Below are 21,342 nucleotides of genomic sequence, written 5' to 3' on the forward strand. Positions count from 1 at the left end.
GCCAGATATACTAGGTCCGTTTGTGTCATATGACAAAAGTGATATCAGTGCTACGTCTTATCTAATTACTTCTAGAGGAATTACCGTAACTTAAGATGTGTCTATATTGATTTTATCTATCTTTCTGCAAAGCCTCTAGTCGACGAATATGAAACCAAACCTTTTTAAATATCATAGTAGGCAGTACTTATGGAAACTTACTGCCTGTTAAAATGTCTGTACCCCATTATAATCTATCACCAGTTCTGTGGTTTAGCGAGGATAGATGCATTCATGGCTAAGCTCGCCAAGATCTCGATAATCTTTCGCGTATTCTATTGTTTCCTTTTCTGAACAAAGCAAGAACTTCTCCAATTTGAATTCTTTTAAATCGGAGGACATCTAAGCATTCCTTACGAATTGTGAATGTGAAATCATTAATGTCCAATTGAACGCCGCTGAGCGGTCCTTTGAGTTTTGCGCTGTGAGTAATGTTTTCGAGTTTTGCTGAGGGGCACGGTATCCAGTTTTGTGATTAAATTGGCGCGGGTATATCCTCTTTTTTCCCCCAGCTTATACGTTAGCATGCTGGCTGTAGACCGGAATCGTTCGGGCTATATTGCCGAGAAATCAAGGACGCCGTATGCCATCGACCTGCTGCGCGACAAGAGACCGAGGATGCATCCGCAGCCGCCAAAGGGGGCACCGACGCGGCGCTAGGCGGCGTCGCATCTCTGTATCTGCTCCGCCCAGGCGCTCTGGTGACGTGGCGTCGCGATCCCGCTCTCCTCACGCGACACCTGGCGCGCTATCGCGGCAGCAAGTGTCCCGTTCCACCCGCACTGCTCCGTCGAGGCACGAGCCAACAAGCGCAAGCCAGCGTGACGAGCGTAGCCGTTTCGCTGCTACACACGCCTCAAGATTTCTCGCTCAGTGGGCCATTTAATTTAAAATTTGATTCAGTGGTTTTGCGTGCCAAAACCACGGGTGTATTATGCACGAGGCACGCCGTAGTGAGGGACTGCGGGTTAAATTTGACCATCTGGGTTTCTGTAACATGGCCTCAATGCATGGCACACGGGCATCTTTCGCATTTCACCCCCATTGAAATGCGGCCGCCGCGGCCGGGATTCGATCCCGCGCCCTCTGGCTTAGTAATGGAACGCCTTAGTCACTACGCCACCATGACGCGTGGGCATTTGACGCTTTCACATCAATGTGTGTGTTTGGCTTAGTTTGACTTACTCGGAGCTGACTTTATGTCTGAGCGTGTTCTCATATGACTATTTTATAGCTGTGCCGTTCAATTAGATAAATCACAATTTGGAAAGGAGCAGCCGGCATTAATTAAAGGAACCAACACTTCCTTACTATACGCTATAATTAAAGGAAAACTTTTCGCCGGGATATTCCACCGACTATAGAGGATGACGCGGACATCTCCTGCGTCTTTTTGTTGACGTATCATTACAATGCCACGACAATGTCCCTGGTAAATTTGGCACTATTTGTTAACCTTAACGCTTTCTGACATTTGTGGTAGATTTAAAGATAATGCGATTTTGAACATTCATGACTTATGAACGTTCAACGCGAATGTTATGACCGTCGATGTTAATATTATGAAGCGCCAGATCTCTCGCCAGGACGCGTGTTGCATGGCAGCACGCCTGCTGCTCCAGTCCTAAAGATAGTAAGAAGCAGCATCGCCCTCTGCCTCTGAAGCTGTGTAGCAGCGGAAGTCCTGTAAGGGATCCTACCCATGGCTCTACGACATCCTTGGTGACGCCGGCATGGGAAATATGTACGTGCAACACTAACGCCCAAATCAATATGTTTTGTTTCCGGCGAGCGTAGATGTCTTATGCGCCTTAGTGTTACTTTCTTTTTCAGCTATCATGGAAAGCTATCAGTGATCAATGCTTTTGGGTGTGTGTGCGTGTATTTTTTGCGTTATAGTATAAGGTTTGCTAGTGATCGCAACAGTGTGGCGAAGGATTACTCGCCGATGGTATGTCTACTGGAAATCAAGCAAAATATCATAAGGGCTCATTTTTCGCCGAGCACGTGTCAAATGAACCGGAATAAATCGAAAGAGATAACGTGTGTACGCTTAATTTTCTGGAACACTTGCAGACATCTAGCAGAAACAAGATTATACGGCATGCCAGCGGATATACATGTGCATTACAAAGCCAATAGCGCGTAACCAGGGGCGCTGTTTCAGCCCGTTATTCACGCTTCTTTAGTTCTACGGGAGTGGGCACAGTGAACGGTAGGCTAGACTTAGAATAAAATTATTCTGTTCTTATCTACGAGTACCATGGCAGAAACCAAAGACTGACACCAATTAAAGGAAATTAACTCACTTTTGGATACGTTCTTGCTTGACGCCGTTGGCATGACGGCCCAGTTTTAGGTTCCCTTCAGGGACATTCGCTGATACAGGTGTGCTGCTCAGTGCGGTAAGGGAAGACTCCTTCTCTCGAAGACGTCGAACGAGGGCAGGTTTTCTCGCTTGTATTGAAACATAGAATACTCTCCCACGAGAACTTCGACGACAAGCCCGAGTGGTCACTCATTAACGGCCTCGTAACAGACGAGGCACCGGTCAGCGGCGTTTCAAGACTTTCCAGCGGGGCTGCTGCCAGGCCAGCTGTAAAAGGTGACGGCGGACTCCAAAGCCTCGCTCCGTGAAGAGGGGGAGAGAGGGAGTCGGTGGAAGGTTACTCAAAGGGGGAAAGAGAGAGTGACTGCAGCTCGTTCCCGCGCTGCTTTAACGGGGGGAAGGAAAGCAAGAAGAGACAACCGCAATCACCGCTGAAAAACGGGACCCCCTCCCCCCTTGTTTTATCTTAGTATATATATCTCTCTCACTCCGCCGTCCTGAGAAGAAGCGTGAGAGGCCGACAGGTGCGTTCGCCTTCCACGGGCCGCGCAGCACCGCCCTGGGTGGGATCACGAGCGCGTGCGCGGGGCGTCCGGAGAGACGCCGCCACCGCTGGCGATGCTGGACCGACGCATAACGTTCACCTTCGCGGCCTCCCCGTCACAACTCTCCGTTCCGCTGACTCCTTTCCGTAGCCCACCCCCTCCCCACCTTCTCTCTCTCCCCTCCGCTTTCGTCCGGTGGAGAGCACGCAAACACGCTTTTACAATTATGCGGCCGGCGAGGAACTCCGTGTTATAGGCGCGCATGCATATCATTCCGGTATCCTTGTGGTTTACTATCGTATCCCGTGCCGTTATACTGTTCCATATATACTGTTACACTCCCGTCGGAGTTTATGGAACAGTGTGTAATTCGGTCGGAGCGCTGTACGCCATACGTTGCAGCGAATTTGGAGGCTGGCAGTTCCTAATGGCAAACGAGGACGTGTCTGGTGACTCTCTGAGTGAAATCGCGATAGTTCGCCGCGGCGCGTTGTCATCCCGGCCGATGTCGATGGATCTGAAGGTGTCATTTTTTGTACTAGTGGGCAAGACAGATTGTGAATGTTGCGAGAGCTCCCCAAAGCTTGCTTTCATCCCGTAACGCCGTACGCAGCCTTATATTATGAAGTTTTGCGTTTAACTTAGGCGCTGTCGGTTGACGTCTAGAGCAAATTGATGTACGTCTGCTGCAAAACCATGACAGCCCCCCCAAACTGACAACAGTGAAACACACGATGTCGACACATCCTGTAGAGTTGTTTATTTCATCTAAATGTGAATGAAATGGTCGCTAATGGGTATATTAATGGGTGTTAATGACAATGAAGAAATCGCCCCGAAATATATTGGCGACGCTTGTCGCAAGTTCCTGTAATAAGGCAATCTGTTCGTGCAAAGAAAAAAAACCTGCCTTTCAAGTTCTCGAAAAGTTAGGCAAGGAAGGCTCGCGCACTTTATAGGCGAAATCCCTCGCACAGATGCACCTACGAGACCGGCGTGAGCATTGGCGGGATCCCGGTTTGAGTCCTCAAAGGTTATTCTGTTCACGCAATGAAATTCGTGATTTCTGTTTCGTAGTGTTGGAAATCGGTGGCTGTGGAAAGACTGAGGTAGACAGTAGCTCAGTCGCTCTTTTTCTTTATATGTTGCAGTAAAGCAAGTGAGAAATATATTGATAATGTTTAAACATAATGAATATGTGGAAAAAATCATGCAGATCCAATGCACATGTTGGAATCTATGCGAACCAAAGCTTTAGTGAAGCGGTTAATGAAATGTTAAACAACTAAGCACGACACGTACAATCCCCTCTACAGATTGATTGATTGATTGATTGATTGATTGATTGATTGATTGATTGATTGATTGATTGATTGATTGATTGATTGATTGATTGATTCTCTTGAATGTTCAAGAGAAAGTGAAGACTAAAGGCGTGGATGCCTGATAGAGGTCCCCGCTCACATAAACAGTTCAGACAACGGTTACCACACAATAGTGATTATGTGTGGTAAATCAATGAAATCAACGTTTGAGAAAATCAATGAAACAAGCACCTAAACCTTCATCTCGAAGTAATCTTACTCTGGCTATCCAAGACATGAAATCTAAAATAAAGACAGCGAAGTCAAACTTTTACACAAACACACTTCAAGGATTTCTAAGAAATTCACCAAGCAAATTCTGGAACTACCTTAATCCTAAGGCATCAAGTGACCCCCAAGTGTCGCCCGAAACTAGCAAACAAAACGCTAATTCACTAAATAGCTACTTTTCTTCTATCTTCACATCTGACGATGGGAAACTACCCGAAATTCACATCACCGTTAACAGCACACTAAGCCCCCTCACCGTCACGGAGGCCGGAGTACTGAACCTTCTCCTAAACCTGGACACAAAAAAAGGGCCAGGCCCGGATAAAATACCCAACGCTTTCTTGAAACGGTACGCAGAATGGATGACGAAGTACCTTTGTATAATATTTAGCAAATCATTATCATCATCTGTTCTTCCACAGGATTGGAAATCCGCAAAAGTTGTCCCAATACATAAGTCAGGCTGCAAAGACGACCCGTCCAACTTTTGGCCGATTTCGCTTACAAGTACCGTGTGCAAACTTCTAGAACACATCATACTAAAACATATAACCGTTTTCTTAGACAAGGAGAGTATCATATCACCATATCAACATGGCTTTCGCAGAGGCCTTTCTACAATCACTCAACTACTGGAACTAAACCACGACATATCATTTAATATCGACCAACACAGACAAACAGACCTCATCCTACTCGATTTCTCGAAGGCATTTGATCGGGTATCACACAAAAAGCTCATAAGGAAACTTGAGGCTACGTTAGGTACAGGCCCCATAATTGACTGGATTTGCGACTATCTTACTAACCGTACCCAGTTTGTGGAAGTGAATGGACAGATTTCCCAGACAGCCCTGGTAACATCGGGAGTCCCCCAAGGAAGCGTTCTGGCTCCCGTTTTATTTCTAATTTTTATTAATGACCTACCCGCAAAAATCACAGGAAACATTAAGCTATTTGCAGATGACTGCATCCTTTATCGAAATATTAACTCGTATGATGACCACATAACATTAAACAACGACTTGAAAGCTGTGTCTAACTGGTGTGCCCACTGGCAAATGACCATCAATACTAGGAAATCTGCTGTTCTTTCAATCACCAGAAAAAAAAATAACTCGAGCTTTACGTATACCGTTAATGACGTGCCACTAATACGAGTTCATGAACACAAGTACCTCGGATTAACGTTAACACATGACTTCAGATGGAACACCCATATAAATAATGTCACAGCAACTGCAATGAAACACCTTTTCTTTCTTGGAAGGCACCTCAGACTAGCACCACTCGATACAAAACTTCTGGCTTACAAAACTTTCGTCAGGTCAATCCTTGAGTACGCAAATGTTATCTGGTTTCCACACACTAAACAACTAATTAAATAACTAGAAGGTGTACAAAGGAAAGCTCTACGGTATATATACAATAAACATAAATTACCAGACTCGCCCACCGAATTACTTAACAAAGCGGGAATCCTAACAGTACAAAACCTAGCTGTACTAGCCCGTTCTAAACTTATGTACCAGCTCTTACATAACAAGCTTAATATTGATACCTCTAGATACATCTCCAGAAATGAAACACGGCCAACGCGGCATAAAAACACAAACACTCAATGAGCATTCTTTTCATACCGATTGCTTTAAGAATTCATTCTTTCCTTTAGCGATAAGAGAGTGGAATAAACTGAGTGAATCCATTAGTAACAGCTCCTCATTAGATACATTTGCTAATTCAGTGGAAGAACATCTCCTTGCCTTACAACTCTGACACGTAGTCAGGTTTGTTACCGATTTTCATAGCCTAACACTTTAATCCATGAGTGTGCCTTTTGTATGATGCATCATACGCATGACTGCATCCTGTTTGTCATGTTCTTTAGGTATTGTATATCACATGTGCTTTCAGGTGTTTTTTTTTTCTTGTTTGGTTTCTTGTTTTCTCAGATTCTTCCTTGTTATAGTATATTGTGCCCAAATATTGCATTTGTGATGAACTACTTATTTCTTTTGCTTAGTGAAACCAAAACCTTTGCAATAACACACTTATGATTATATAATCTATTTTCTTTGTTCGCAAATACTACCATATGTACTTGCACTTCCTGTTATAATCCCATGAGGGATTGACAGTATGCGAAAATAAATAAATAAATGAATAAATAACTGTCCTGCTCGCGCAGCTATTGAAAAACACAGTTGCCGAAAAACTTTTCATCCTATATAAAACCTATAATATCATGCAAAATGTATGTTTATGCACCGCACATGTCACAACTTTCCTGGCAGGCGAAAGGAGAGATGTTGCCGTGCCTAGATACGAGACTAACCAACCGCTTTATTCGGCCTGCTCGCGTGCTCGCTCCGCTCGTGTGCTGTCTTGCGGCACATCGTCGTCGTTGGTGCAAACGCGCTGCCACTCATTAACATCATGCAATGCTTACGTTTGTGCACTCCACCGTTCACAGGCTATGCCGAAATGCAAATGGCAGTTTTCGAGCATGCCCACTGTGATACGTCAGCGCTGCGGCCTAACGAGGGCTAAGGCGATATAGGATGTTTGTCGAAAGTCCGCTCCAGAAAAGTGCTGCGCGTATGTAAATGCATTTACGGCTTCGTTACCACTTTTGTCGAAGTCATCATCATCATCATCAGCCTGGTTACGCCCACTGCAGGGCAAAGGCCTCTCCCATACTTCTCCAACAACTGCGGTCATGTACTAATTGTGGCCATGCCCTGCCTGCAAACTTCTTAATCTCATCCGCCCACCTAACTTTCTGCCGCCCCCTGCTATGCTTCCCTTCCCTTGGGATCCAATCCGTAACCCTTAATGACCATCGGTTATCTTCCCTCCTCATTACATGTCCTGCCCAAGCCCATTTCTTTTTCTTGATTTCAACTAAGATGTCATTAACTCGCGTTTGTTCCCTCACCCAATCTGCTCTTTTCTTATCCCATAACGTTACACCTATCATTCTTCTTTCCATAGCTCGTTGCGTCGTCCTCAATTTGAGTAGAACCCTTTTCGTAAGCCTCCAGGTTTCTGCCCCGTAGGTGAGTACTGGTAAGACACGGCTATTATATACTTTTCTCTTAAGGGATAATGGCAACCTGCTGTTCATGATCTGTGAATGCCTGCCAAATGCACCCCAGCCCATTATTATTCTTCTGATTATTTCCGTCTCATGATCCGGATCCGCCGTCACTACCTGCCCTAAGTAGATGTATTCCCTTACGACTTCCAGTGCCTCGCTGCCTATTGTAAATTGCTGTTCTCTTCCGAGACCGTTAAGCATTACTTTAGTTTTCTGCAGATTAATTTTTAGACCCACTCTTCTGCTTTGCCTCTCCAGGTCAGTGAGCATGCATTGCAATTGGTCCCCTGAGTTACTAAGCAAGGCAATATCATCAGCGAATCGCAAGTTACTGAGGTATTCTCCATTAACTTTTATCCCCAATTCTTCCCAATCCAGGTCTCTGAATACCTCCTGTAAACACGCTGTGAATAGCATTGGAGATATCGTATCTCCCTGCCTGACGCCTTTCTTTATTGGCATTTTGTTGCTTGCTTTATGGAGGACTACGGTGGCTGTGGAGCCGCTATAGATATCTTTCAGTATTTTTACATACGGCTCGTCTGCACCCTGATTCCGTAATGCCTCCATGACTGCTGAGGTTTCGACAGAATCAAACGCTTTCTCGTAATCAATGAAAGCTATATATAAGGGTTGGTTATATTCCGCACATTTCTCTATCACCTGATTGATAGTGTGAATATGATCTATTGTTGAGTAGCCTTTACGGAATCCTGCCTGGTCTTTTGCTTGACAGAAGTCTAAGGTGCTCCTGATTCTATTTGCGATTACCTTAGTAAATAGTTTGTACGCAACGGACAGTAAGCTGATCGGTCTATAATTTTTCAAGTCTTTGGCGTCCCCTTTCTTATGGATTAGGATTATGTTAGCATTCTTCCAAGATTCCGGTACGCTCGAAGTCATGAGGCATTGCGTATACAGGGTGGCTAGTTTCTGTAGAGCAATCTGCCCACCATCCTTCAACAAATCTGCTGTTACCTGATCCTCCCCAGCTGCCTTCCCCCTTTGCATATCTCCCAAGGCTTTCTTTACTTCTTCCGGCGTTACCTTTGGGATTTCGAATTCGTCTAGACTATTTTCTCTTCCATTATCCTCGTGGAAGTCGAAGTAGCACATACCTATTCTGGTGGTCTGGCCAAGAATGGGGGCATACCCAACAACCTAAGAACGGCATAGCCCAGGTAGGCTAAAAAAAGGTAGCTGTTAAATGCCATATACGCTATTCTATTATAGGTCAGTGTGCCTTACAGATACACGTGAACAACGTTATGTGTACATGTTGTATGACGTCATTGATTACTTTCTTATGGTATGTTCACACTACGGTCGTAACGCGCGTAACAGCTCTTTTGGCGTATCGAACGTGACGACTGTAAAAAACGTTATGGCAGTTAAGCCGGCACCTTTGTTCACATTTACTGCTGCTTAAATTACGGCTTTTACAACACGCCAATCAAATTTGGAGCTGCAGAATCGACGTCACCAGCGGTCCAATATGGCTCCTGCCAACATGCGAGCGCTGGCCGAGATTGAAGAAATTCACGCTCAAAACAAACTTATAGTCACGTATTCAATCGCCCAAAGACGACGAAGGCGACGCAGAAGGGTTTGGGTGCGGCAAGTATTTCTCGACAGGGCCGTGGACGGCGATTTTCACAACCTTTTCGCCAAGCTCCGAGTTGGTGACGCTGCGATGTTTCATAACATCATGCGCATGTCGCCCCAGCAGTTCCGCTTCCTTGAAAACCTAATGAGACCACTCATCGAAGTTCGGAGCACGCATCTGCGGCCATCGATTTCCTCGGCGGATAAACTAGATGAACTGAAAACAATCTCGCAAGGCGCACTGCAAAAATTTTCACGAACACAGCCAATCGTGCGCACGGAATGGCGGAATGGCACTTCCCGCGCCCGGAGCTGTCTGCAGACGGGAGGACGGAAGTGTCGTCACCGGTTGTTCAAAGCCGAAAGCTTATCGGTCATTGGCTGTGTCGCAACGGTCGTAACATAACAGTCGTAAATGTTGCCGACCCTTTAACACTCTCACCCACGATTTTTGCGAGAATTGCGCACGTTGGTACTTTTACGTTCACAGTCTGAACTAGACGCATACGCTTGTTGCGCTTCCGCTTACGTATGTTACGAAAAATCGGCGCCTTACGAACGTAGTCTGAACATAGCATTAGGCAGAACAGAGATGCGCTCGCTGGTACTACTTTGTCGGTCAGCATTCAATGCTACCTAAACTACGCGCGGACACAGACGCTACGTGCGTAACCGGGCAAAGTAGGGAAATGAAAGCTTTGCTTTAAATAAACGAGGATCAATTTATTGTAAGAGAGATAACGATGACGCAGTGGAGCAGTCACTAGTACACGAACATCAGCCCGCGCCGGTACTCAAATGCTCAAAATTTATACTTTTTATTCTGTATTCGTTGGTGAAGGTACTTACGTTGGTACTTACGTGGATGCGTTTCGCCCCAGTTTTCGAGAACCGAGCAGCATGATACTGTTAGGCTTGTCGTTTAGTAGGCAGTTTTAACACTGTCATATACTTGTATACCTTGACGGCATCACTTGCTGTGATGCAGAGTCATGCACACTCTGCGATAGTCCCAGACAGCTGTACATGAACAGATCACTGTTAAAACGGCTGTGCGCCTCAACAAATGGTATTATCTGTAACTTAGGCAGCCGTGAGAAATCATATATTAGAGGGGGAATTTCTGACAGTACGCACTAACTGTATCACCACTTGATGTCGCAAATGCGCTTTTTTATTCATTTAGTTAGTTAGTTAGTTAGTTAGTTTGTTTGTTTGTTTGTTAGTTAGTTAGTTAGTTAGTTAGTTAGTTAGTTAGTCAGTCAGGTAGTTAGTTAGTTAGTTAGTTAGTTAGTTAGTTAGTTAGTTAGTTAGTTAGTTAGTTAGTTAGTTAGTTAGTTAGTTAGTTAGTTAGTTAGTTAGTTAGTTAGTTAGTTAGTTAGTTAGTTAGTTAGTTAGTTAGTTAGTTAGTTAGTTAGTTAGTTAGTTAGTTAGTTAGTTAGTTAGTTAGTTAGTTAGTTAGTTAGTTAGTTAGCAAAGTTTGACAGCGAATGTTTGATAGAAGGGCTAGTTGGTTGCTGGCTTGACGGAACATGGACATGACGGCGCGTTTTGAGAACAGGACACAGAAAAGGATGCACACAGGACAGTCGCCGAACTTCAACCATGTTCCATCAAGTGAATAAAGAGCTTTCTTGTTTGAGTTCCTCGACAGCAATGTCACCTCTCGTGCCCTTCACTCTATACAACGTGTCTTCTTTTCAGGCAGTGCAAATACAATTTTGTCACGACGTGATGCAAATGAGCATAGCACATGCTAGAAACTACATTACCGTCATAAAGCTCTAAATGAGTGGGAAGTTTGCTATCTCCGTAAGGCTCCAGCGGTCGCGTTCTCAAATAAATGCCATGGTTGAGGTCATCACGTCGCCTTAACATGCGCGTGCGATGTACCAATGTAATTCATTTAAACACAAAAAAAAGGGGCTCTTGTATTATTGCTGCCAGAGATGAGACAGTCGTGGAAGGCTTTGACTTGTAGGACAGTTCAATTACCTCTCTCTTGTTGTAAAGGCCCCGTAATAAAGTTTAAACACGACATCTATCTTTCACCATTCGTCATTCCCCCATTCAGCCCCATTTGCACCGCGTTTGTCGCGGCCGGCGCTTCCAATTCCATTAAGCGAACCCCGGGCTTCTCAAAACCCTTTGCGATGCCCGATAATTTGCGCATACACAATGCAAGGACTGATTGGTTCTGAGTGCCGACGTCAGTCGGAGAGCTCGTTTAGCAAGAGCGCAGAAGTTATGTGCAAGGTAACACACAATGGATCATCCCGAAGCGTACTCTTTTGTTCCCTTATGCTCAGCTGGCCGGGGAACTAGATATGAAAAGGAGGGATGGGTGGGGGAGAGGGATACATAGCGATGTTCTTGAATGGTACTAGGACACAGGGCTCACACGCGAAGATAAATACTCATTTGAATAATGGTCACATTCTCAATTGCCAGTCAAAACCAACTCGTACCAAAAAAAAAGAAAGAGGGGAGGGGATGGGGGGAAGAAAACTACAAAGACAGCAGACCTTCGCGTCCTTACAAAACCACACCTCAATTTCCTGCTATGTGGTTTCTTTAGAGCAGTTGTATTAAGAACTTCAGTGACCAGTAATTAATGCACATATTTAAAACGTCGCTCGCATATAACTTATCCATTGGAAACGTTGTCCGCACATAATGCTTTCAAACATTCGCTTAAGGAAATTCTGGAAGTGGTTGTGCTTTACCCACACCCATTTAAAATTCGCAAGCTCATGAGCCATAGTGTTCTTCCTAATTTCAGGAAATTTGATATTGGTGGCACTCAGAGTTCTCGCAGGACAGCGGGCTTAATTCTGAGCCACTCGTAGAACACAATTACGCTATCGGAGCGCCCGCGTACGTAGGGAATTTACTTCCGACACCGTAATTAACCCACAAGCCTTAAACATCACGTACACAACCACCATTACCTTTCCTCTATTTTCATGGAGTACAAACAGCGTCGCTTGTTTAGTTCAGCAAGGAAACCGCAGGTACCTCGTACAATCAATTGAAATAAGCAGAGAACAGGGGTTCAATAACCATTTGCCAAACTCAAGATAAGGCCAGAGGCGTTAAAGTCTCGACATACATCAAACTTAGCATGCCACTCATTTTTACCAAGTGTGAACTCTATTTCACGTAGAGTGCTTTCGAGATAATGGGAAACATAACGCCTACCGGCCATACAATTCTTTCGAGCACTTGCTGAAGGAACTTTTTATAAATACTGCAGTTCACCCACACATGTTTAACTCCGCGTCCACAGTCGCCATAATTTTTCTCTCAATTTCGCTGCATTTGATCTTGGTGGCAGGTATGGGAAGTGCTCCTGGAACTGTGCACTAAATTCTGTGCTGTTCATGAAATAGGCTTATAACGTTTCGGAGCACTTGAATTTGTAATTTACTTAAAAGACAGTAATTCAACCACACTCTTCTAACTTTGCCTACGCATCACTGATACGCATCCCTGGTTTTCGCCCAATATAAACCACATGCTTTGTATAGTTCCCAGAGGACATTGGAAAAACCTACTCTGAACCTCGTAAATTGCGTGGATATATTGAAAGAACGAGAGTTCCGTGATAATTAGAAACAATCATAATTAATACTGAAACAATTGTCTTTTCCTACACATCACCTTCAACATGTTCCCATTGGCACCGTCTGTGAACTCATTGCGGTGTGCGTTTCTCTAAACTCTGGGAAAGGTTGGTGATAACGGCCGTGTAACGCTTTCGAGCACTTGCCTATCTTATTTAAAGCCTATAATTAACTGACGCTATTGAAATCTTGCCCGCACATCACCCATAAAGTTCCGCTTATTATCTCTAAATGTAAACGTTGTGGCACGCTAAGTTCTTTCAGGACTTTGGGAAAACTTTCTACGTGAAATACCTTTTTTGTAAGATACCTTCTTAAAGCTATGGATATGAGTGTATAAGTAATGCTTTAATGAAAGTTGTAGTTAACCTACAGACTTGAATCTTTTCTCGCACATCATCCACAATAATATTCTTATTTCATCGAAATATAGATAACGTGTCTTGTGCAAGTCACCAATTTGTTGGTCACCTGCCACGCGTAGTTAGGGAGACAAACTATGCGCCTTGTATTACACCTGAAGATAAAGAGAAAACGAGTGCGCAGAGCACGTATTTGAGCAACAAACTTCGAACTGTCGGTATGCATCACCCATAGCATGGCCATCATTCCCTCAAAATATAAGATTGCTGCTACTTTTAGTTCCTTTAGGGTAGCGGGAAAACTTTTTGTTTCATATAACGCCTCTAAACAGGCTGAAAATGCGGCTCTAGGAATTTTCAATTAGCCCCATGTTAACCTACTAACTTCAGACTTTGCTTCCCAACACACCTAACTTGTCCACCATTTCCTCCAAATATGAACTCGGTGAACGATCTAATTCTTCCATGGCAAATTGAGAACACGCATACAACGTTGTTCAGCGTTTCTAGTCGTACTAGTAGCTTTGCTGTAAGAAAAACTCAAGTTCGGATCGGTATGGCGAATCGGCGTGTAGTGAGGTGAATTGTCCTATAAAACGTATTCATAAGATAGAGTGCTTTGGCACGTTTGGGCAGCAAGCCATAGAGCATATTAATGTGTTATGACGGATAATCTACCTGCACTGTGCGTGATTTCATAAAGTAACTTGCAATAATTTTTTTTTCTGATCTCGAGTAGCGCGTTGAATTGTTGGAACAGCTCTCCACGAACCACCATGGCTTGGTTCATGGCAATTTTAAGTGCCACTGGCAGCAGGAATTGACACCGCTTTCTCCAGTACGTTAGGCATCGATTTCTGCTCGTCGAATTTGACAGCGTTATACCCTGTATTATCAAACTACCCTCAACTGTAAGCTCTTTCTCCATTCCACTGAGTTGAGCCTAGCGCACCCTCACAACTGGGAAAGTCGCTACGCTTCGCAAGAATTGCCGTTGAGTGTCACTGAAGAGTAGTGACCAAGCTTGCCGGGGATTCTTGTTGCCATCCACTTCCTTGGAATATTCTAATGGAAGGCGAAACTATTCTCCAAATGAGACTCGCAGGGGAAGTTCCCATTCAAGAAGCCCTCGGATTCAAAGCGGACGCAAGGTTTAACCGGTCAGCAGTAGAGATAAGCCGGAGACGTTTAGAGTATGGGCGGGAATACAAAATTTGGGAAAAAATTAATAGCACCTGATTCGTTACAGGCATAAGTCACTGTGCAAGGTAGATTCAGAGGCTCTAAGGAAGAAAGAAAGGATCAAGGAGTTGGAGGTAAAATTCTAGATTGATGAGCATGTATAAATTATCTGATTAGGTCAAGCAGCCTAGGTGGCTATATTGTCACCACCCAGTTTCAAAGGGGATGACAATACATGATCATCATATCATTATTGAGTCGAGCTGAAGTGTTCAATAGGGAACGTTCTAGAATACGGGGCTGGTTCCCGGTCTCGATACCTAAAAACGTTGTTGTCGTTGCAACGCAACGACAACAATGATAACATAGCTGCAGAGCGCCCGCATGATTAGCCGCGAGTTTCATTTTAGCCACGCCAAAATGAAACCGACATTCTATCAGACAGCAGCCTCATGGGGTGCAGCCTGGCGTGGCGCTTGTACGCTTTTACCATAGCCCCTCCCCCATTTTTTTTTTCATTTTATTCTATGCTTCAAGTTTATCACATGATTACGCCTACAATTCCTTTTCTTTCCTTCGTGCGAGAGATCGAGAGAGCACCAGCCACATTATTGTCGTCTTCAACAAACCAGCCTCCGTGATGCTCTCTGCACGTGTGCCAAGACAGCGCAAAAAGATTTTTAAAATAGAAAGCGTGCCCCACGTAGCTCTGCATGTTTTCCGGATTATTCATATGGAGAGGATGGTGACTCCATACAACCCTCGCGCCGAATACGATGTAGACGGGAAATTAGGCGAACGCATACCATATTGTTTGGTAGGTGTTCCCGATTCAGAAGAATAGAGATAGCGAGAAAGGATGCATAGAAAGCACGGAGGTTAACCAGAGGTAGTTCCAGTTGGCTGCCTTGCACGGGGGGAAGAAGTAGGGGAGTAAAAAGAGAAAGAGAGTGGAAGGGGAGAGAGAGAAAGTGAGACGAGCACAATGTAATCGCTTACATTATAGAGCGGTGGCGGGCGGCACTCTCAAAGTTTATCATGGAGACCCGTAGACCACAGACCGTATGGGAGCACTGGCCTAGAAATTTTAGTACTCATAATGGGCGATTGTCCAATTGGTCCAGCAATCTGCGGATCACATGTCTCTCGGCACTATACATATAGCGGGGAGAGACACCGATAATATGTGCTAGCGTCTGCTCACAGCTACATTACGTGGGAACTGTCCCAAGAACAGGACAATAACAGATGTACAAAGGCGCACAGACTTACGGCAAGCATTTGGTAACAAAAAAACATGGTATATATAGTACACTAATAATAATAGAAACAAATAAAGCGAACTAGTTTTATGGAGCTCTTAGTAATTGTATTGCTCTATTCTTCCACTAGGTGAATGTAGGTGGACACTTCATAAGCCAGTGCCCAAGCCGACGTCACCGTAAAATGTATTACGGGGTTGTGGGGACAGTTCTTCCAACTGTTGTGTCGCTACTCCTGCAAAATCGTGATATCTGTAGGCCACAGACAGCGAATCTCAGTGGGCTTTTGATTCCTTCTCGAAAAGGAAAAGGACTAAAGAAACACTTCAAAATCCCTCATAAGACCTTTATGAAGGAGGCGCTGAATCGTACACGAGCTTTTCAGTGATTTGGGCTGTTCGAAGAGCGGAAATAAGAGTTAAAACACATCCTAATCTCTGCCTACCTTGAACCAATTGTATACCTACGAGATTGTCGAAAAGCTTCGACAAAGTCCAACGGAAGTCTTAGTTACACAATTTAAAAGACTTCGAACGACTTTAAAGGACTATTGTAAAACTCTTGTGAGTGGATTTTGAGTGTTTAATTTGGCTTGAGATGCGTTTCCGCGATGGTTGTCGCCCGCGTGCTCCCAAAGGACAAACACGAACAATAAAACAAAACAAAGATGGCTTGTTCATGCAATGCCGGGAGAATTTCTTTCTGCTGGACAGACTGTCAACCAGACATTTTACTAAGGAGTAGCAAGGCGATTAGCAAGAATGCGTGAGTGAAACACGCGAAATTGTGGAATGTCGGCGATTGGTTTCACCGTCACGAGAACGCCACAGTTCATGCTGCTTTAGTAATGACGTGATATTTAGACTCTCTGGGATTGGTCGGCGTTACCTATGCTGCACCCTATTTATCAGACCGAGCTCCCTGTGAGTTTCTTTTCTTTATTTTTAAAGAAAACAATTTCATATTTTAAAAAAGGGAGATTTATCGCTGTGCACTAGGTGTAGATAAAGGCGCAAAGATGGCTCGACAACATTTAGTTGGAGGAGCGGCGTAGTTGTTTCTAACAGTGGAAGTAAAGGTTGGACAAATGTATCGACTTCGCGATAAATTATTCTCAAATTAACTAACTGATGTATGTCCTAAATAAACTAATTGTTTTGTTCGGGTGACAGCCCTTTTCCTTTTTCTTTTCTTCCTTTGTTGGGACGGGGGGAGGCGGTGTTCATATGGACACAAGATATGGACACATCTGGACACATGGACATATGGACACAAGATAACGGCTGTCGTAGGGACAAGACATCTTCCATCTAATAATTATTCTATTTCGATCCTTGTTTTCTTCTCTCGTTTGTGACGCTTCACATCTCGCTACACGTATTGCTGCGGACTCGATGTGTTCAGCAGTTGGGGACGCTGTGAAAAAAAAAACACCTTACTTTCTGACTGTCAAGAGTCATGATTCGCTTCGCTGCAACATCAACGAGCCTCCCGTGAAAGCTACGTTCGCGGAACCGTCATGGGGCAACCGCTTCGTTCTAAAACAGGCGCCAACCAAGGAACGACGTAGTTCCTAACGGACTTACGGGCGGCTGGACGTTGTGTCTGCTGCGTAGAGTCTGCGCGGTACAAGTCGTGAAATCACAATCACGCGTATCCGAATCAAGCACGCTATGTTTTTTGTTCTTGCCGTTTGATAATATCGTCTCTTTGTTGTACCTTCTTTCTTTGTTCTTTTTAGTACGTCGTGCCCACTATCGCCCACAGGCGTGCATTCGCCGGGGGGCGTAGGAGAACAGTTAGAGGCCAGCACCGAGGAGATGCAGCTTATGATAGGTCACGCGTGGCCACCGTATTAGGCGGCCCCGAAAGGGCTGAGTCCTCAAAAACGTTTCGACGGAGGAGCGCATAGAAAATGCGACTGCGCCGTGCAGCTTTGCCAGCATGGCGCGCGTTTACACTAATGCGACTCACCATTAGATTCACAGTACGTGCAAGGTGCTCGACAGCTTTGCAATGTGCCACAGTAGCTTGGCAACGCATAACAATGTTGGAAACGAGGTCGTTTCAACTTGCTCTTGTCTCCGCCGCAGTAGCCTCGGCGCGTTAATCATGCCTGATGTCAAAGGAGGCAGGTTCGTCTCGGAAATCTGCTCACGTGCTGCGGCCTAGCACGACCTCGACTTACACGTAGCTAATCGTGACAGCGTTGCTCATTCGCCGCGGCTCGCTGAAGTACTAATGCGCTCATCTGCATTAGTGATAAGCTCGACAGCGACATTGCTGTTTAAGTGGGGTGCGTAATTTATTTCGATGAAATTAGAAATGTTTCCAACGATTGTGTCGCCTGCTTCTGTACAAACGATAGCTTGTTCAATGATCAAAGGATTATCAGGTGGTGGGGTAGCAAGAGCGTTCCGGAAATATAGCAGGCTTCTTAAAAGTGCTCAAATAGTCAATATCGGGAGAAAAAAGCAACAAGACGGTACATTACGCACCTTCTGCAATTAAACGCAGTTCGACATGTGATCCAAGTAAAACGCGAATAAAGCAGTTACCAAGTTGCCAGCTACGAGCACCGACAAAACCAAAAAGCAATGAACTTGAAAGAAATTTTCTCTGCAGGGCATCCAGTTAATAAAGTTGCTTCTCTAAATACAGCATCCTGCGAAAAAGAAAGAAAAAGAAAGAAATCACAGTTTCCACATAAAGGCGACGTAATGAATGCGATCGCAACATGTTAGAGTATTGCACGAAGTGTTATACTTGTCGCTGTAGTGGTAGTATGAATTGAAGTACACGTAAGGTGACTCAGTAAAAACGAGCCGCTGTGCTCGGAGTCCTCTGTTTGAATCCTGCTATCGGACAATTTAATTTGTGCGTATTAATTAAAGCCGACGTCTTTCTTAGCACATCCTATATCGGTTTTGTTTCAAACCTCTTTCCTGGGCCGATCCCGGAGGTAGAGTATAGCCTCGCCAATAAAAATACATGATTATCATGTTTGAGCTGTGTTATTGTCTTGCACTTTTGATACCTAAGTCTGAGATGATTTAAGATAAAAGGCATCCGCCGTCGGTGTTTTGTTTCATGAAATTTGTGAGCTGCATTCTCATAAGTCTGAGGAACAGTTGTGTCAGAGATGTAAGACCTGGATGATCAACTTTAGTGATAGAATTGTGTGCCAATACAAACCACATATATTGCAGGTTATATAGCATGGCATTTAGCATGCATATATCTACACCTACATACATACAGGACCTTATGGCGACGCAGACGTCAAAAATTCGCGTGGAGTATCCTTAAAATTGATACATAAGTATGTACACACGAAAATGCTAAATTTGTCCCTGTTGTATACTTTTCGGTTATGAAGGACAATGACTTACTAAGTGTTGATAAAGAGGTACAATATCACTTTCTGTAAAGAAGGTTAGTAAAGAAGCACTGACATGACATTAACGCGTAAGCATTCTTTCGCGAGTACTCCAGCAAAATCTGTCTCACGCGAAAAGTGTAACGCCTTGTATCTGCACAAAAGTGCGTAAGTTGCGAAGTTAAAACATTTAAACGCAATAACAGTGTAACTGTACATGATTGGTAGCTCTATAATCACTATAATCACTTTTGTGCTTGAATGCATTAAACGATGTTTTGTTAGGAAAGTAAGAAAGTAAGAACGCCAGTGCATTTGTCCGCAAAGTTCTGGAATTAATATTTCTTAAGTGGTGTCATCCTGAGAATTAGTTCCAGCTGTATCCGCCTTGCGAACTCCATGGCTAGAATATTTAAATTGCAATGTGAGCCATAAGTTCATTAGTTAAAAACTAAATTAGTAGATGTTTGTTAATTAGTCGATTATGCAATTCAATGTTTTGTGCAAGTAGTGTCCACCGCTACTAGTAGACCACTTCATGAGCTAGAATTGTGTTATCTGCCACAGGCAACCTTTAAGAATTTTTGAATGCGTTCGCGTAAACACCCTGTATAATTCGCAGTCTACTTCACATAAGCAATACGTCTTTTATTTACAAATGCCGGGGGCAATAACTAATTAATAATGATAACTTGATGGTTCTTACAAGACGGGAGTATAATTTACAGCTTGAAATATGAAAGCCATACGAGATATAAATGCGTAAGCAAAAATGAGTTGCTTTACAAGAATAGTATTCTGGACGAAACTGCACAACAAAATTTTTCCAGCTTCATAAGAAAATTGTTACTGCCAGAAACGTTAGCGGAAAAATTTTCGAAGCACTGATAATTCATCAGCATATTCTCGAGGTTCGCGTAAAATATGTTTATCCGTTTTTTTTCATTTATTATATTGCCTATGAGAATGTGATACACAAAGAAAATAAATTTACAGCATGCAATTCTGCTATCGCTTATAACATAGAATATATTCGTCATCTACAACTCAGCTGAAGCGTATGCGTGCTTTTCTGCCGATTTCGATTTCGTTATATATTTGAGATACTCATCAGCCAAGACAGTGAGTTGAATGAGTCATAGCCAGATACGCATCAAACTGTTTTATTAGATATGCGTATTTGTCTCGCAACTGTCCCGATCTCATACTTTGCTACTATTGACCTCGCGATGGTTCACCACTTGTTTATTCCCGTTTTCAATGATAGGCTTCAGTCACACGTTCGAGACGCAGCAGACAGATCAAGAACTTGACAAAAAAAAAAAGATTTTACCGTATAACCGTGGTTTGGCTTAGAGTTCGATTATTTCGCTCATTTCTGCACAGTTTGTGCTGTATTACAATGCACTCCCTTTCTTTCTCTCTTTCTCTACTTTCCTGTCACTTGATCTCCCCTCCCTCCCCAGCGCAGGTTAGTAAATCGCATCTGCCTCTCTGGCTAACCTCCCTGCCTTTGCTCTTTCTTCTCTCTCTCTCTCTACACACAGAGTTCGCGATAGCAATTTCGCAAGAGAATGCGAAAAATGACATTCTCGGTATAAGCCGGCAGACTTATTACCGACCGGCCGCTGATACTCGAACGAGGCACTCGTGATGGTCGACACTTCTGAAAGGGGAGGAATTCATTTCATATAATAGATGCGTCGTTTCCTTCTGCTGAAATGTGCTTAGCTGCTGTCGATGTTGCCCTCTGGCATAGGGCCAACGGTTCGTCCCTGTAGGATAATGAAAAAGCACATTATACAGGCATTCCTGTACGAAAACATGCGAAATAATCGAAGAGAACATGAGGGGACAAGAGTGACGTATTACTACCGAACAAGCCGTCTATCACTGAAGTGGACAAAACCATATAGAAGGAGAACTCCCACAAATGTTTTCCTTTGTAGCAGGGCGTTAACTTGAGGCGTCTGTCACATTTGTAATAAACGAAAAATGTCAATAATCCGGAAGGAAAGACAAGGCGCCACCGGTGGGACATTACTATACATTACTAAACCGTGCTGTATATTTTTCGGTTCAGTGTCTGTTGAGTTATGCAAATGCCAATACGCCAATGTGCGCGTTCCAAGCTGAAAACTAAGTTGTACTTTTTCCTGTTTTTTTTGTTGTTGGAATCGACGGTAACTCGTTAAACACAATAATGTCGAACTCTTTAACGTAGTGTATTGCCCATGACCTGAATCGCCTCAACTTGAGTTCTTACTGCCGAAAGTTGGCGACTGATATGATTAAGTTGCACCGAAACGCTTTCGCAA

At 43.9% G+C, this 21,342-nt stretch overlaps 3 protein-coding genes across 3 annotated transcripts in view; 2 read left to right on the plus strand and 1 right to left on the minus strand.

Moving 5' to 3' along the window:
* The window catches only part of LOC135914678 (serine/arginine repetitive matrix protein 1-like), an 85,009-nt gene extending 82,386 nt beyond the window's left edge, over positions 1 to 2,623 (minus strand). Inside the window, exon 1 of the mRNA XM_065447621.1 lies at positions 2,349 to 2,623. Within this exon, the coding sequence (XP_065303693.1) occupies positions 2,349 to 2,382 (34 nt within the window). The 5' untranslated portion in view covers positions 2,383 to 2,623. The remainder of the gene's footprint in view (positions 1 to 2,348) is intronic.
* The window catches only part of LOC135914650 (histone deacetylase complex subunit SAP130-like), a 612,247-nt gene that overhangs the window by 48,054 nt on the left and 542,851 nt on the right, over positions 1 to 21,342 (plus strand). The window lies entirely within an intron of this gene.
* The window catches only part of LOC135914685 (UPF0764 protein C16orf89 homolog), a 46,282-nt gene continuing 25,598 nt past the window's right edge, over positions 659 to 21,342 (plus strand). The window contains exon 1 of the mRNA XM_070532049.1: positions 659 to 740. The gene's annotated coding sequence lies outside the window, so the exon portion shown is untranslated. The remainder of the gene's footprint in view (positions 741 to 21,342) is intronic.

This window comes from Dermacentor albipictus, chromosome 1 (assembly GCF_038994185.2).
Source record: "Dermacentor albipictus isolate Rhodes 1998 colony chromosome 1, USDA_Dalb.pri_finalv2, whole genome shotgun sequence".
Classification (NCBI taxonomy): domain Eukaryota; kingdom Metazoa; phylum Arthropoda; class Arachnida; order Ixodida; family Ixodidae; genus Dermacentor; species Dermacentor albipictus.